This window comes from Monodelphis domestica, chromosome 2, assembly GCF_027887165.1.
Source record: "Monodelphis domestica isolate mMonDom1 chromosome 2, mMonDom1.pri, whole genome shotgun sequence".
Classification (NCBI taxonomy): domain Eukaryota; kingdom Metazoa; phylum Chordata; class Mammalia; order Didelphimorphia; family Didelphidae; genus Monodelphis; species Monodelphis domestica.
In genome coordinates, this window is record NC_077228.1 from 230,571,240 (window position 1) to 230,587,387 (window position 16,148).

The 16,148-nt window shown below is 38.9% G+C and overlaps 1 protein-coding gene across 5 annotated transcripts in view; it reads right to left on the reverse strand.

Moving 5' to 3' along the window:
• Window positions 1-16,148, reverse strand: part of ASPSCR1 (ASPSCR1 tether for SLC2A4, UBX domain containing) — a 157,618-nt gene that overhangs the window by 71,954 nt on the left and 69,516 nt on the right. For all 5 annotated transcript variants that reach the window (XR_008916438.1, XR_008916439.1, XM_056817320.1 and 2 more), the window contains exon 7: window positions 14,923-15,355. Coding sequence is in view for 3 of the 5 variants with exons in the window: in XM_056817320.1 (XP_056673298.1) it covers window positions 14,923-15,355 (433 nt within the window). In the remaining 2 variants the exon portion in view is untranslated. The remainder of the gene's footprint in view (window positions 1-14,922; window positions 15,356-16,148) is intronic.

A 16,148-nucleotide genomic window follows, 5' to 3' on the forward strand; every position in this document is an offset into this window, starting at 1 on the left:
ACAAACACAAGAACTAAATGAACACAACTACAAAACACTCTCCACACAATTAAAACTAGATCTAAACAATTGGAGAAACATTGATTGCTCATGGGTAGGACGAGCTAACATAATAAAAATGACAATCCTGCCCAAATTAATTTACTTATTTAGTGCCATACCCATTGAACAACCAAAAAACTTTTTTTACTGAATTAGAAAAAACCATAGCAAAATTCATTTGGAAGAACAAAAGATCAAGGATATCCAGGGAAATCATAAAAAAAGAAATGCAAATGAAGGAGGACTTGTAGTCTTAGATCTCAAACTATACTATAAAGCAGTGGTCATCAAAATAATTTGGTACTGGCTAAGAGACAGAAAGGAGGATCAGTGGAATAGACTAGGGGTAAATGACCTCAGCAAGACAGTCTATGATAAGCCCATGATCCCAATTTTTGGGATTAAAACCCACTATTTGATAAAAACTGCTGGGAAAATTGGAAGACAGTGTGGGAGAGATTAGGTTTGGATCAACATCTCACACCCTACACCAAGATAAACTCAGAATGGGTGAATGATCTGAATATAAAGAAGGAAACTATAAGCAGATTAGGCGAACACAGAATAGTATACTTTTTAGATCTTTGGGAAAGGAAAGACTTTAAAACCAAGCAAGAGCTAGAAAAAAACCACAAAATGTAAAATCAATAATTTTGATTACATAAAATTAAAAAGGTTTTGTACAAACAAAAATAATGCACCCAAAATTAGAAGGGAAGCAACAAATTGGGAAACAATCTTCATTACAGAAATCTCTGACAAAGGTCTAATTACTCAAATTTACGAAGAACTAAACCAATTGTACAAATAATCAAGCTATTCTTCAATTGATTGAAGGCAAGGGACATGAATAGGCAATTTTCAGTTAAAGAAATCAAAACTATTAATAAGCACATGAAAAAGTGTTCTAAATCTCTAATAATTAGAAAAATGCAAATCAAAACAACTCTGAGGTATCACCTCACACCTAGCAGATTGGCTAACATGACAGCAATGGAAAGTATTGAATGCTGGAGGGGGTGTGGCTAAGTTGGGATATTCATTCATTGCTGGTGGAGTTGTGAATTGATCCAACCATTCTGGAGGGCAATTTGGAACTATGTCCAAAGGGCGCTAAAAGACTGTCTGCCCTTTGATCCAGCCATAGCACTGCTAGGTTTGTACCCCAAAGAGATAATAAGGAAAAAGACATGTACAAGAATATTCATAGCTGCGCTCTTTGTGGTGGCAAAAAATTGGAAAATGCCCTTCAATTGGGGAATGACTGAACAAATTGTGGCATATGTTGGTGATGGAATACTATTGTACTCAAAGGAATTATAAAGTGGAGGAATTCCATAGGGACTGGGACAACCTTCAGGAATTGATGCAGAGTGAGAGGAGCAGAACTAGGAAAACATTGTATACAGAGACTGATACACTGTGATACAATCGAATGTAATGGACTTCTCCATTAATGGCAATGCAGTGATCCTGAACAACTTGGAGGAATCTATAAGAAAAACCATTATCCACATTCAGAGGAAACACTGTGGAAATAAAAACACTGAAGAAAAACAACTGCTCGAATACATGGGTCGAAAGGATATGGTTGGGGATGTAGACTAAATGAACATCCTAATGCAAACAACAACATGGAAATAGGTTCTGATCAAGGACACAAGTAATACCCAATGAAATTGTGCACAGTCTATGGGAAGGGTGGGTGGAGGAGAGGGAGGGAAATAAAGTGAGTATTGTAAAAAAATTAAAAAAAAAATAAAAAGCAAATTTTACCAAATCCACAGTCTAACTATGGAAAAACCAAGAAGAGAAAAGATGAAAATATGAGCAGGATCATATTTGGGCAAAAATGCCCAAGAGACTTCATTAAAAATTTCCATTTATTTAATTAATTAATTAATTCTGACTATTTTTCCATTTACATGATTCAAGTTCTTTCCCTCCGTACCTCTCTCCCCCCTCCCAGAGCCAACAGAACCACTAGGTTTTACATGTATCATTGTTCAAAACCTATTTTCACATTATTCCAAGGAACTTAAAGAATAAGACATATTAGGGAAAATAGATTTTTTTTTGAGAGGGACATATCTGAGAGATCAAGAGCTGACCATGAATGGAATATCTATATTAGAAAACAATTTTTTTCACATATTATATAAAGTATTCCTCTCAATATTAATTCCAACTGGCTTAAGGAAGAAACAATTACATGGGCTGACAGACGGGGTCAGGAAAGGGCTGGCTTCTAAAAAAGCAAGAGTGTTCAACACAGGCCTAGCAGCTTTCACATCTGCACTAATGATCAGAAAGGGGGAGGGGAAAGGCGGACAAGCAGTGCATCAATGAGATTCCCAGACTATAGGAAAAGGGAGGTGTTGAAAATATCAATAAGAACTGGAGAATCACACAAAGGGACTAGAAGAATCCTATGAAAGAAACCACAATATGAAAATCAATCCATCCTATTCCAGACCTGAAAATCACCCCTGTCCAGCTGACGTGGGGTTGAGAAGAAAGAAATTACATTATGCTATACACATATAGGCATTACAGATCCCCAGGAAATCCCAAATAAAAGATATCAGAGACAAATCACATTTCTCAAAGCCCTCTTCCTAGCTTCTTTCAGTGGGCATGAGTGAATTTATAGAGAATTATATACTATCTCAAATCATACACTATCATATCCCTGCTTGCGTAAATTCTGTAATTAAACTATGCATTTTGTAGGAAAGGGAGACTAGGTCAGGTGAGGGATGGAAAAAGGGATGGGACTATTGATCTTTCAGATGAAAATTCAACTGAGAAGTTCTGAGTAAAATTAAAAATTGATTTTCAAGAAACCAAGATTGAAAGCTAAGGGGTATTTTCCACTGTTTATTCCTATTTACAATGAAGTCAACCATAGTAGTTCTAAAACATGAGACTAAAAGGATTAAATATCAGGAAAGACAAGAATCAGGTCCTTATTTATGAACAGAACTTGGGTTTTCAACAATGTCTACAAGTGTCACACTAAGCAATATCTTAATGAGGTCTGAACTGAAGTGAAGACAAGAGGAGATAAGGTTGAACCCTAGAGAAATTCCCTGCTAGTGAAATGTCCTGGACTACACAAAAATTTCCCAAGGATGCTAATGGAAACTTTATTTTTTGAAACCAAGACTGGAAAAGTAACCTTAGGGAAGGAACTGACCAGATGTGTCCTAACCAGCCTTTCTCTTTTGTGTGTTCTCTTAAATGCTTTTGCATGATTGCAACTGACTGAGACATGACTTGGACAAGGTCAGTCTGACTCATAAAGGATAAGGGGCAATCTTCAGAAGCATGATGATGTTGACAATTATCCAAAAGTCTTTGAACAGATGACCAAGCAATTTTAATGCTAGTGTGAGTACGAAAGTCTACTTTAATAAAGTCAAGAAAAATGTCCTAGATATGTAACATAGGGGCAAGACTGTGGCCTTGCTCTAGGCCGGGTCCCCAAACATTTTACACAGGGGGCCAGTTCACTGTCCCTCAGACTGCTGGAGGGCTGGACTATAAAAAAAAAAAAGAGTATTAACAAATCCCTATTCACACTGCACATATCTTATTTTAAAGTACAAAACAAAACAGAAACAAATACAATATTTTAAAATAAAGAACAAGTAAATTTAAATCAACAAACTGACCAGTATATCAATGGAAACTATGGGCCTGCTTTTGGCTAATGAGATGGCCAATGTCCGGTTCTATATCTGTCACTGCTTGTGGTAACAAGATGTAAGTGTGCATCAATTAGTCTAGATCTGGTTGGAGATTTCAGATGTTTCATTCTGGAAAAAGTCTGTTCACAGACATAAGTGCTGCCAAAGATGGTTGCCATTTTGAGTGCATGGTTGCTGAGATTAGGATATGTCTCAGAGGGGAGAGATGCAGAGAAATTAGGCAAGCTGCTTGACTTGAATGTGTCTTTCAGAGAGTCACAATTCTGCAGTTCAGCCAATTCCATTTGGTAAATTGTATCCACATTTTCAATGTCAATAGAAAATGGGTTATGGAAAAGCTATCTGTCCTGTTCATGGAGATGAAGCTCTTTAAATCTGAATTGGAACCCCTTTTTCAACTTTTCCAGTGAATCCACACGTTTCTTTTGGGAATGCAATCAAAGGTTTTTCCGCTAACAGATTTTGAATTAAGGGGAGATGGCAGAAATTTTCCTCCTTCACTTGTTTGATAAGGAGGCCTAATTTTACTTCAAACGCTTTCACATGTGATTGTATATCACAGATGAGCTTCCCTTTTCCTTGAAGTTGCGCACTGAAACTGTTGAGTAGCTCTGTTACATCTGTCAGACAGCCGAGGTGCCATTTCCATTCTGCATCATTGAGCTCTGGTTCTTCTTTGTTTTTTGAAAGCATAAAAGCTGTAATCTGTGGAAGTGAGTCATAGAAATGTCCCAAAACTCTCCTTCGACTCAGCCAACGGATTTCTGTGTGGTACAGAACATCTTCATTGGCAACATTTAGCTCAGACAGAAATTCCTGAAATTGTCTGATTTAGTGCATTAGCTCTAATGAAGTTAACAAAAGATACCACAATTTTCATAACAGAGTCCCACTTCAGTGATTTACTACATAGCAGCGCTTGTTGGTGGATGAGGCAGTGTATGGCTATTGGAAGAGAATGGTTATGTTTGTCCATCTCTTGGTTAATGCAAGCAATCACTCCTTTCTTAGACCCCACCATGCAAAGAGGACCATCAGTTGTCACACTGGCTAGTTTAGTCCAGTACAGCTCCAAATCCTTCACAGTTTGGAAAACCTTTTCATAGATATCCTCTCCTGTAGTTGTTCCTTTAATGCTTTGCTGTGCAGCAAGCTCTTCTGTGACTTCGAAATTGTCATTCACCCCATGAATAAAAATTAGAAGTTGTGCAGAATCACAAACATCATTGCTCTTGTTGAGTGCCAAGGAAAAATAGGAAAGTTTTCTTGAGGAGTTTTGCAAATGCTGATGCAAATTGTCTCCCATTTCTTCAATCCTTCGTGTAATTGTAGATCCTGAAAGACTAACTGTACTAAATAAGTCTGCCTTTTCTGGACACATCTCTTTGGCAACAGAAAGAAGGCACTCTAACAAATTCTCCCTCCACAAATGGTCTGCCAGTGCACGCTATTAGCTTGGCAACTTGAAAACTTGCTTGCAGTGATGAAATATTTAGCTGCTTCTGCTTTACAAAAGTATTTTGCTGAGTTATCAATGTATTTTTTGGTTTTAATATTTTATCTTTTCTCACATCTCCGACCAAACAATCATATTTATCTTTATGTTGAGTTTGATAGTGTCGACACAAATTGTATTCTTTGAACACAGACACTATATTCTGGCATATCAAACACACAGCTCTTTCCTTATACTGCATGAAAAAGTAATCACAAGTCCACTGTTCTTTGAATATCCTACACTCTGAGTCAATTTTTCTCTTTCTTGACGTCATTGTTTCCTAGGGATTCCAAATTGCTATTAGTAAAATACCTATATATATATATATATATATATATATATATATATATATATATACACAGCCCTAAAAAAATAATATACCAATAATAATTTTGCTCATGCAGACCACACTGCCCATCAATGCAGTCTGATCTGTGTCCATCAATGCAGCCTTCCCAGTCCACATCATTTCAGCCTCACCAGTGGCCATATTGGTGAACTCTACTTTTACCTCAGGCTACACTACACTACCACACTGGTGCGGTGTGGGAACTGGCACAATTACAGAGCCAGTTTCTCCACCACCATTCCAGTTCACACTACCCTGTGCGAATCACACTGCAATCTGTGAACTCACAAAGGAATCTGATCGCATGGGTAAGAGCCATGCGATCAGATTCCACGGCAGGAAAAAAAGAAGGCCCGAAACTAGTGTGTGTCCTCTTGTGGTCTGTATTTATGGAACTGTAATTATAGACCGTAATACAAAAAGCACATGCCTCACTTCCCCCACATAGTACAATGGCAACCATACTCCCCTAGATGCACAGCATAATAGGGGCCATTATGTTGTGCATCTAGGAGATTATGAGGGCCATTGTACTACCATGTTTCCCTGAAAATAAGACACTGTCTTATATTAATTTGACCCCCCCAAAACTGGGGGTGTCTTATAAAACATCCAGTGGCAGTGCTGGGCTTCTCACAGTAGAGGCCCACCACTGATGTCACAGGCCAGATCACCACTATCCGATGTCTATATATAGTATTGGAGGTGGTGCTGGGCCTGTGACACTATATACTATATTTATACTGTCTGGGATAGTGGAGGCTGCAGCACTGGCTATGATGGACCTTTCACACCTTGCACAGGCCCATCACCACCACCACCATACTGGGCAACAGTATACACAGTGCGGAATCCCCTTCCCCAGATCGCTGCTCACCATGCTTATGTCTTCCATTGTACAACCACATAATCCTCTGCGCAGCACCTCAGTCTCATTTAGTTACTCTCGGAACAAGACACCATGCAAAGGATTATGTCACCGGAAGTAATACTGTATGTGAGCGATGCCTAGCTTTGAGGCACCGCCACATACAGAACTCCAGGAGCACAGGATGCATCTGCATCACTGACCATCAATGAAAGAGGTGCCCCTTCTGGAAGTGCAGTGGGAGCCAGATAAATGGCCTCAGGGGGCTACATGTGACCCACAGGCCATAGTTTAGGGACCCCTGCTCTAAGCTATTATTTCTATCACAAGTTAGACAAATTGATGAATTTCAAAAACCTCCTTGGTTTGTCTGGACAGTTTGTTTCCTCATTTCCTTTTGCCAATATCTAACAAAAGGGGGTGTCGATGGGAAAAGTCATGGTGGAGAAAATAAAGTAATCTGAATAATAAGTACATGTTAATAGATGTTATATCTTGGGGGTGAATTACAAATGGGTTGATGATTTTAAATTTTCAGGAGTTAAAGACTACAGGTAGAAAAATCCTGTAATAGAGTGTAAAACACAACACTGTTACAATGATCTTTCTGTATTATCTATTATGGCAATCCCATCTAAAATGAGTCCCATGGAGACTTCCGGTCAAGATGGCGGCTTAGAGAAAGCTAAAGTTCAGATCTCCGGAAAACCCTTCCCGACCGATCTCAAACTATAAGCTCCTAAGGCGCCAAAATTCAAAACAATCAACAGCATAGACGCTGGGAATCCTCCTCCTGGACCTGGACCCAGATCAAAAGGTACGGCCCCCCTCAAAAGCCAGAACCCGAGATCACTCGGACCTAAGGGGTAGGAGCTCAGAGTCCAAGGCTCCGGGAAGCAGCAGCCCCGCCCGGCTCAGAGAGCAGGGTCGTTTGAAACAACAACAACCCTCAGGGCCTTCTATCCGAGTCCCAGTGAAAGTCACTGCCCTGGGAGCTCCCCCCGCAGAGAGCAGGCTTGTCTGAAACAACAGCAACCCTCAGGGCGGGCAAGACAGCCTCACGGGCTGGATCCTGCTATCCAAGTCTCAGTGAAAGTCACTGCCCTCGGAGCTCGGGGAAGCCGCAGCCCATCCCCCCGCAGGCCGACGAAACAGCCTCACGGCCAGCTATTCTGAAGGCAACTTCCGGAAAGCAACCCAACCCAGAGAGCGGGGGGAGAGTGTGGCCTCCTGGTCCGACCCTTCCACTCCAGTTCCAGTGAGGTATACTCAATTTAACCCAGGGAAACCTCATAGAACCGACAATCTGCCCAGGACTAAAGCCTCTGAACACCAGACAGAGATAAGAAAAGCTAATCCTCCACATTCAGAGATGGCAAACTCCACAGAAGCACAGAAGCCCCAAAATACCAAGAAAAATAAGAAGAAAGGGGCGACTTTGGACACATTCTATGGAGCCAAAATACAAAATACAGAGCAGATAGAAGAAGATATACAAGAAAATGCTCCAAAATCTTCCAAAGGAAATGGAAACTCTCCACAAACCTATGAAGAATTTGAATCAGAAATGACCAAAAAGATGGAAGCCTTCTGGGAGGAAAAGTTGGAAATAATGCAAAAGAAATTCATGCATCTACAAAACCGGTGTGATGAAACTGAAAAGGAAAACCAGGCTTTAAAGGCCAGAATCAGGCAGCTGGAAGACAACGATTGTGTAAAAGAGCAAGAATTAATAAAGCAAAGCCAAAATACCAAGAAATTAGAAGAGAACATAAAATATCTCACCGACAAGGTGACAGATCTGGAAAATAGAGGGAGAAGAGATAATTTAAGAATAATTGGACTCCCAGAAAAGCCAGAAATAAACACCAAACTGGACATGGTGATACAAGATATAATCAAAGAAAATTGCCCAGAGATTCTAGAACAAGGGGGCAATACAGCCACTGACAGAGCTCACAGAACACCTTCTACACTAAACCCCCAAAAGACAACTCCCAGGAATGTAATTGCCAAAATCCAAAGCTCTCAAACAAAAGAAAAAATCCTACAGGAAGCCAGAAAAAGACAATTTAGATATAAAGGAATGCCAATCAGGGTCACACAAGACCTTGCAAGTTCTACTCTGAATGATCGTAAGGCATGGAACATGATCTTCAGAAAGGCAAGAGAGCTGGGTCTCCAACCAAGAATCAACTACCTAGCAAAACTGACTATATACTTCCAAGGGAAAGTATGGGCATTCAACAAAATAGAAGATTTCCAACTTTTTGCAAAGAAAAGACCAGAGCTCTGTGGAAAGTTTGATACCGAAAATCAAAGAGCAAGGAATACCTGAAAAGGTAAATATTAAGGAAAGGGGAAAAATGTTATCTTCTTCTTTTACTCAAACTCTCTTCTATAAGGACTACATTTATATCAAGCTATGTATACTAATATGTGGGGGAAATGTAATGTATAAATAGGGGGTAAAGAAAGACCAAATAGAATAATCTTTCTCACACAAAGATTCACATGGGAAGGGGAGGGGAAGAAAACTCCTATAAGAAGGAGAGGAAGAGAGGTTTTTGTTTTTTTTTTACTTAAACCTTAATCTCAGGGAAATCAACTCTGAGAGGGAAAAACATCCAGATCCATTGGGATCTTGAATTCTATCTTACCCAACAAGGGTAGGGAGAAGGGAAAACCAAGGGGAGGAGGGGGAGAGGGAGAACAAAAAGGGAGGGAAAGAGAGGGGGGAGGGGGAGGGAAGAAAAAGGGAGGGACTAAAAAGGGAAACATCAAGGGAGGGGACAAGGGGGACTGATTCAAAGTAAATCACTGGACTAAAAGGTAGAGCTGAAGAAGAAAAGGTTAGAATTAGGGAAGGCTATCAAAATGCCAGGGAGTCCACAAATGACAATCATAACTTTGAACGTGAATGGGATGAACTCACCCATAAAACGTAGACGAATAGCAGAATGGATTAGAATCTAAAACCCTACCATATGTTGTCTTCAAGAAACACACATGAGGCGGGTTGACACCCACAAGGTCAGAATTAAAGGATGGAGTAAGACCTTCTGGGCCTCAACTGATAGAAAGAAGGCAGGAGTGGTAATCATGATATCTGATAAAGCCAATGCAAAAATAGACCTGATCAAAAGGGATAGGGAAGGTAATTATATTTTGTTAAAAGGGACTCTAGACAATGAGGAAATATCATTAATCAGCATGTATGCACCAAATAATATAGCACCCAAATTTCTAATGGAGAAACTAGGAGAATTGAAGGAAGAAATAGACAATAAAATGAGTCCCATGGACTGAATTATCATTTCTATTCAGATGATTCCCAGATATATACATTTTATCCATACTCCAGTCCTGTGCCACCAACTGAATGTTACCTACCTCCTTTGGTGACAACTTCTTTAGAATCACTTCTTCAACAGCTTTAATCAGTCCACGAGTTTCTGCTTTACTCCAAGGACCATGATTTATCTTATTGTTAATCTGAGAGAATTTCAGTGCGCCAGAGAGGCTACTTCAGGATACCATCTCACCAATCTTTTTCTAGTCATTTCCATGTATGGACTGGTACTTCTTTAACTTCTGAGTATCTTTTTTATTATATCTGCCTTTATAATTGTTGATATCAAACTTTTTTTTTTGTTCTATAATATACTAATTTCCAAGGCCGGGGAATACCTTCACCAATGTGGCATCTAAATTGATGCTTTCTTTTTAAGTCTGTGATAACAGATTTCTCCTCTGGATACCTGTCTGTATGCAGCAATTTATCTGCAATCTCAATTCCAGTCAATGATAAAAAATCTTCCACGTTTTTCCGTAACTGTTCATTTTCCTTTGCAGAAAACTTGCCAAATCTAACAGGGATATCTTGTTCTTTAAATTGCTGAAACCATTTTAAGTCATCCCCGTCTATTCGTTTTATTGTGGCAGCTGCATCACTACCTATATATCTCATGTGCATATCAAGCTCAGCATATCCAAAATGGGACTTATTACATTTCTCCAAGAATCCATTTCCTATACACATACAAAAGCAAACTAACAGGATATAGCATTAATGTTCAATATTAACCCAAGGACCCCAGCTACTCACCATTTGACAAATATTTCAGGGAAGAAGGGAATAAGCTACTGTAGCAAGGCACTGTACTAAGTCTTTTACATCAAGCTAATCCCCAACTGACAAATGGTCAAGGGACATGAATAGGCAGTTTTCACATAATGAAATCAAAACCATCAAAAAGCACATGAAAAAGTGTTTTAAATCCCACATAATTAGAGAAATGCAAATTAAAACAACTCTGAGGTACACCTTATGTCTAGCAGACTAGACAATATGGCAGCAAAGGAAATGTGATAAATGTTGGAGGGGATGTGGCAAAATTGGGACACTAATACACTGCTGGGGGAGTTGTGAATTGGTCCAACCATTCTGGTGGGCAATTTAGAACTATGCACAAAGGGCTTTAATCAAATGCCTACCCCTTGACCCAGCCATACCACTGTTGAGTTTGTACCCCCTAAAAAGATAATAAGGAGAAAGACTTGTAAAAGAATATTCATAGCTACACTCTTTGTGGTGGCAAAAAAATTAGAAAATGAGGGGGTGTCCATCAATTGGGAATGGCTGAATAAATTGCAGTATCTGATGGTGATGGAATATTATTGTGCTGAAAGGAATAATGAACTGGAGGAATTCCATGTGAACTGGAAAGACCTCTAGGACTGATGCAGACTGACATGTTATGGCACAACTGAATGTAATAGACTTTTCTACTAGCAGCAATGCAATGACCCAGGACAATCCAGAGGGACTTAGGAGAAAGAATCCTATCCACATCCAGAGAAAAAACTATGGGAACAGAAACGCAGAAGAAAAACATGATCAATCATGTAGTTCAATATGGATATGATTAGGATTTTGATGTTAAAAGATTACTCTACTGCAAATATGAACAACATGGAAATAGGTTTTGAACAATGATACATGTATAACCCAGTGGAACTGCTTGTCAGCTCTGGGAAGGGGGAAGATGGAGGTGGGGGTGGGATATCACAAATCATGTAACCATGGAAAAATATTCTAAAGGGAAAAAAAAAGAATTTCTTATTTTTATTTCATTCTCCAGTTGTTAAGATAATCAAACAGTAGTTTTCAAGAGAAGAAAGCACACTGTCAATAGCCATGGGAAAAAATGCTCTAAATCACTAATAATTAGAAAAATGTGTAACACTATAAAAAAAAGAAAAGTACATAACAAAACAACTTTGAAATTCTATATCAAACCCACCATATTGGCAAAGTTGACAAAAAGGGTAAATGATAGGTGTTGGAGGGGCTACAGGAAACAAGTACATGTGCTATGAATTGGTTCAGTCACTCTTATAAAGCAATTTGAAACCCTTATTCCCAAAGTGACTAAATATTATCTCATCTGAAAATAGGTGCTATCATTATTCCCATTTTACAAATAAGGAAACGGGAATACGGTTCAATACCACTACAAGGCCTATACCTCAGAAAAAAAAATCAAAGAAAAAAGAAAAAGAATTATATACACAAAAATAGTTTAGCATTTTTTGTGTTGGTAAAGAACTGTAAATTCAGGGAGTAACTATCAACTGGAGAATGACTGAACATTTTATGATATAAGAATGTAATGGAATGCCATTATGGTGTAAAAAATGATAAAAGCAACAGTTTCACAGAAACCTGGGAAGATTTGTATAAAATGACAAGAGAATGAAGTAAGCAGAACCAGAAGAACAATTCGTATAATGATAACACTGTAAAAACAATTTTGAAGGACTTAAAAACTCTTTTCAACACAATTACCAACCACAATTCCAGAGGACTCATGATGAAGCATGTTACCAACCTCTTAACAGAGAGACAAAGGACTCCATATACAAAATGAGACATGTTTTAAGCACGGCCAATGTGAGAATCTGTTTTTCCTGACAAGGCATATTTGGCAGAAAGATTTCTTTATTTTCTTTCTGATGGGGAAAAGTGGGTATGAAGAAGATAAAATAAATGCTGCTGCTTCTTGCTTTTTTTTTAACTAAAAAAAAAAATTCCTTGTTCCAAATTCTCCAATTTCTGCTGATGGTACCACCATTCTTTTAAGTGACCTAGCTTACAATCTCAGGGTTATCTTTGCCTCTTCTCTCTCCCTCAACTCTCCATATCCAAGTAGCTACCAAGACCCATCACAAAGGGCTAGGTCAGCACTGGCAAACATTTTCAAGATTGTGTGCCCAAAGCACAACTTCAAGATGCCTGTGAGCTTCCCCTCCTCCCCTCCTCGCCCACAAGACAGACAGCTCCCTGACAACGAAGAGAGGAAGTACTCACATTGGGCGGCTAGGCGGAGGAATGAGGCATGCAAAAAATGCCCTCTGTACTGCCATAGCTTTGCCAACACAGGGCTAGGTGGTGCAGGGAATAAATAGAACACTGAGTTTAAGGTCAAAGAATCATGTGTTCAAATCTGGTCTCAGACTCTTACTAGCTATATATCCTTAGGGAAGTCATTTTACCTCTATTTGCCTGTTTCATCATCTATAAAATGTGGCAATAATAGTACCTACCTCTTGGGACTGTTGTAAGGATTAAATGAGATAATATTCGTAAAGCATTTAGCACAGCACTTGGCACTTCCACTCACACAGTGCCTACCTTAATCTACTCCTTAATACCTCTCACCTTCACACTATTGCTATAGTCTCCTAATCTGTCTATACTATTTAGATGCTCCACAGACTGGCAAATGAATATTCTTAAAACATATACCTGACTATGTCACAATCACGTCTTAAAAAAATCATCAGTGGCTCTCTAGGGCCTTTGAGGTAAAAGACAAATTACTCAGTCTGGCTTCCTCTACAGTGTGGAGGCTCACACCTACCTTTTACATGCTTATTTCATATATCTTTGCTTTTCAGCCCTAGAATCTGATGCTCTTGACAGGTGAGCTTTCACCTTATTTTGCTAAGAAGTCAGATAGCCAGGTCACTTCCCTGGTAGTACCTACTGGAACTCTAGGACCAAAGGTCTAAAAAAAAAAAAAAACCTTTTACTCTATTCTGCTCCAAACCAAGCTACCACAACACTTTTGGTCACCTCCACACCATTGGTCTCCTTGTTCTATTCTCCCATTTCCAACTTTAGCCTCCATATTCACTAAGTCCCAAAAGTCTTACTTCAACAGCTTGTATGAGTTAAGATTCCTTCACAGAACATCAGCTCCTTAAAGGAAAGGACTACTGCCAACTTTTATTTGAACTCTTAATGAATGTTTTTTCCTTTACTCATTCATTCACAAAGTCTACATTCCAGAGAATGTGAACTACTTAAATCATTCCCCAAATCTGAAAATCTATCTCTCAGCCTCTCTACCTTCATAAAGGCCCCACACCAGAAAAATATTCATTCATCCTGAGCTTCCTTCAAGATTCAGTTTAGGTTCTTATTACATCCTCCATGTTAGTCTTTCCTGAGCCCCCTAATTATTATCACTCTCTCCTAAAATTATTTTGCATTTATTTATGTTCATGTTGCATCCCATCTCCCTATAAACTTAAGTTGCTGAAGGGCAGAACCTGTTTCATTCATGTCTTTGAATTCTCAGCACCCAAGAGAGAATTTCAGAATACATTCTGATTTCTAACAGTAAATTTTGCATTTACATTCTGCTCTGTTTAAGCAAAAATTCAAATTAATTTACATTCCCTGAACATGAATCAACTGAAAACAAAAGGAAGTATATTTAGGTGATGGTCAGGGAAATGGGTTCAGGTTTAAAAACTGAATTAGTTCATAAACTAGAAAAATAAAAGCAAGTTATACCTCTCCTTTCATTGTCAGAAATCAAAGAAAGTAAGAGTGAAGCTGTTAATTCAAATTCACCACATGAAAGATCTGATTCTAAAAACCAGATATTCCAAATCTCCAGCCTTGACACTGTCCTGATTAGTAAGCAGCTCCTGAGACTCACTTTACAAGCCACGGTAATCCTTACCCTCCTAGATTCTCAGTTCTACGTCTTCCCACCTTTACCCACCAAAACCTGCTATTAATATTGAAAAGAATATGTTAACTTATTACTGTTGATTCCCATCACCACACTAGTAACTTTCCAAATCAAAATATTCTTCCCTACCTCCAATCTCCTTTATATATTATCTCCCCCGTTACAATAGAAGATTTTAGAAGGAGGAAATGTTCCTTTTATATTTGAATTTCAAGCACTCAGTATAGAACTTCATATGTATTACAAATGTCTCATTCATTCATTCTCCAATATTCAAACCACTGTACAAAGAAAAGTATCCTTCCTCTAACTCACAGTTATTGCCCACAGTGCTGATGGAAGAACAGATTTAAAAGGACCCCAAGTCCCACATACGCTAAAATTTCTAAAATATCTCTTACCTGTTCTGGTTCTTGTTCCTGCTCCTGGCCAGGCTTAGACTTCTTTGGTTTAGAAGGACCTCCAGGACTACAGAGGGATTTTGGCACCTTGGTTGACGATGGCACTGAATATCTTGAAGGCATAGAGGAACCTCCAAGACGCTGCCCGCCCCCAGAGAAAGGAACAAAAGGAGGAGATACTGATTCCTTGGAACTCAGCTTCATTTCATCATCCAACCGTCTAAGGCCCCGACAATCTATCTGGCTGATCCCTGAAGCAATAGCATCATCTGGTCGGCTCAAATCACCACTGCTTAGCCCATCGGAGCTCAAAGAATGCAGAGGATTGCTGGTGGTCTGATCAACAGAGACAGATGGGACAGGGTTTCCTGAGAGTTTGATCTTAGGAACCATAGGCTCCTGCTTTCCAGGTGAATCACACTTCATGGAAAACCTTTTGGGAGAAACCAAGGCAATAATAAGCAGTGATAGAAATGGGGAGGGGGGAGGAATCCTTCATTGCTCCCTAAGATCTCCTAAGTCCCACTCCCCAGCCCATAGTCACAATGGGCAATCAGTTCCAAACAAAGCTTTGTACTTTCAAAGCACTCCACAATTCTACCTCTTGAAATGGGTCACCCCAATATTCATTTTATAAATTACAAGCCTAGGAGATTTTTGATGGAATCAGTAAGTTAATCCAATTATCCCGATTCTCAACAACAGAGGATTTGGTCTATTTTTCTTTCTCTGCATTATAAAAAGCAATCCATATCACACACAAGTGAAATAACCGCCCTCTAAGGAACTAGAAAATGATTTATTTAGAATAGGGTTTAAACCCAAGCTAGTCAAGAAGAACTGATCTCAAACCCAACCAGCAGGCGGAGCCACAGGAACCAGCTTCCCAAAGAGAGCTCAGAATCAGGCTTTAAAAATTTTTTTAGTTAAACTCAAGAGCTATCCCACACAAATGATTTGTATTTTCCACCCAATTGATAAACAATACCATACTTCTTTTAATCTGCACCCACAAAGAAAAAAAAACAAGTTACAGAGAGAAACAAACAAAAAATACCAAGCAGGATAACCTTGGAATAAAAGGTTAAATTTGTTATGTACTTTTTAAAAAGCTGTAATTCAAGGTTTCATATGCAATCCTCTTATTCTGCTCTTCTTTGTAGGTGGAAATATTCATGTTACTTGATGTTTGTCAAATTCATAATACATTAAAAAAAATTTCGTAC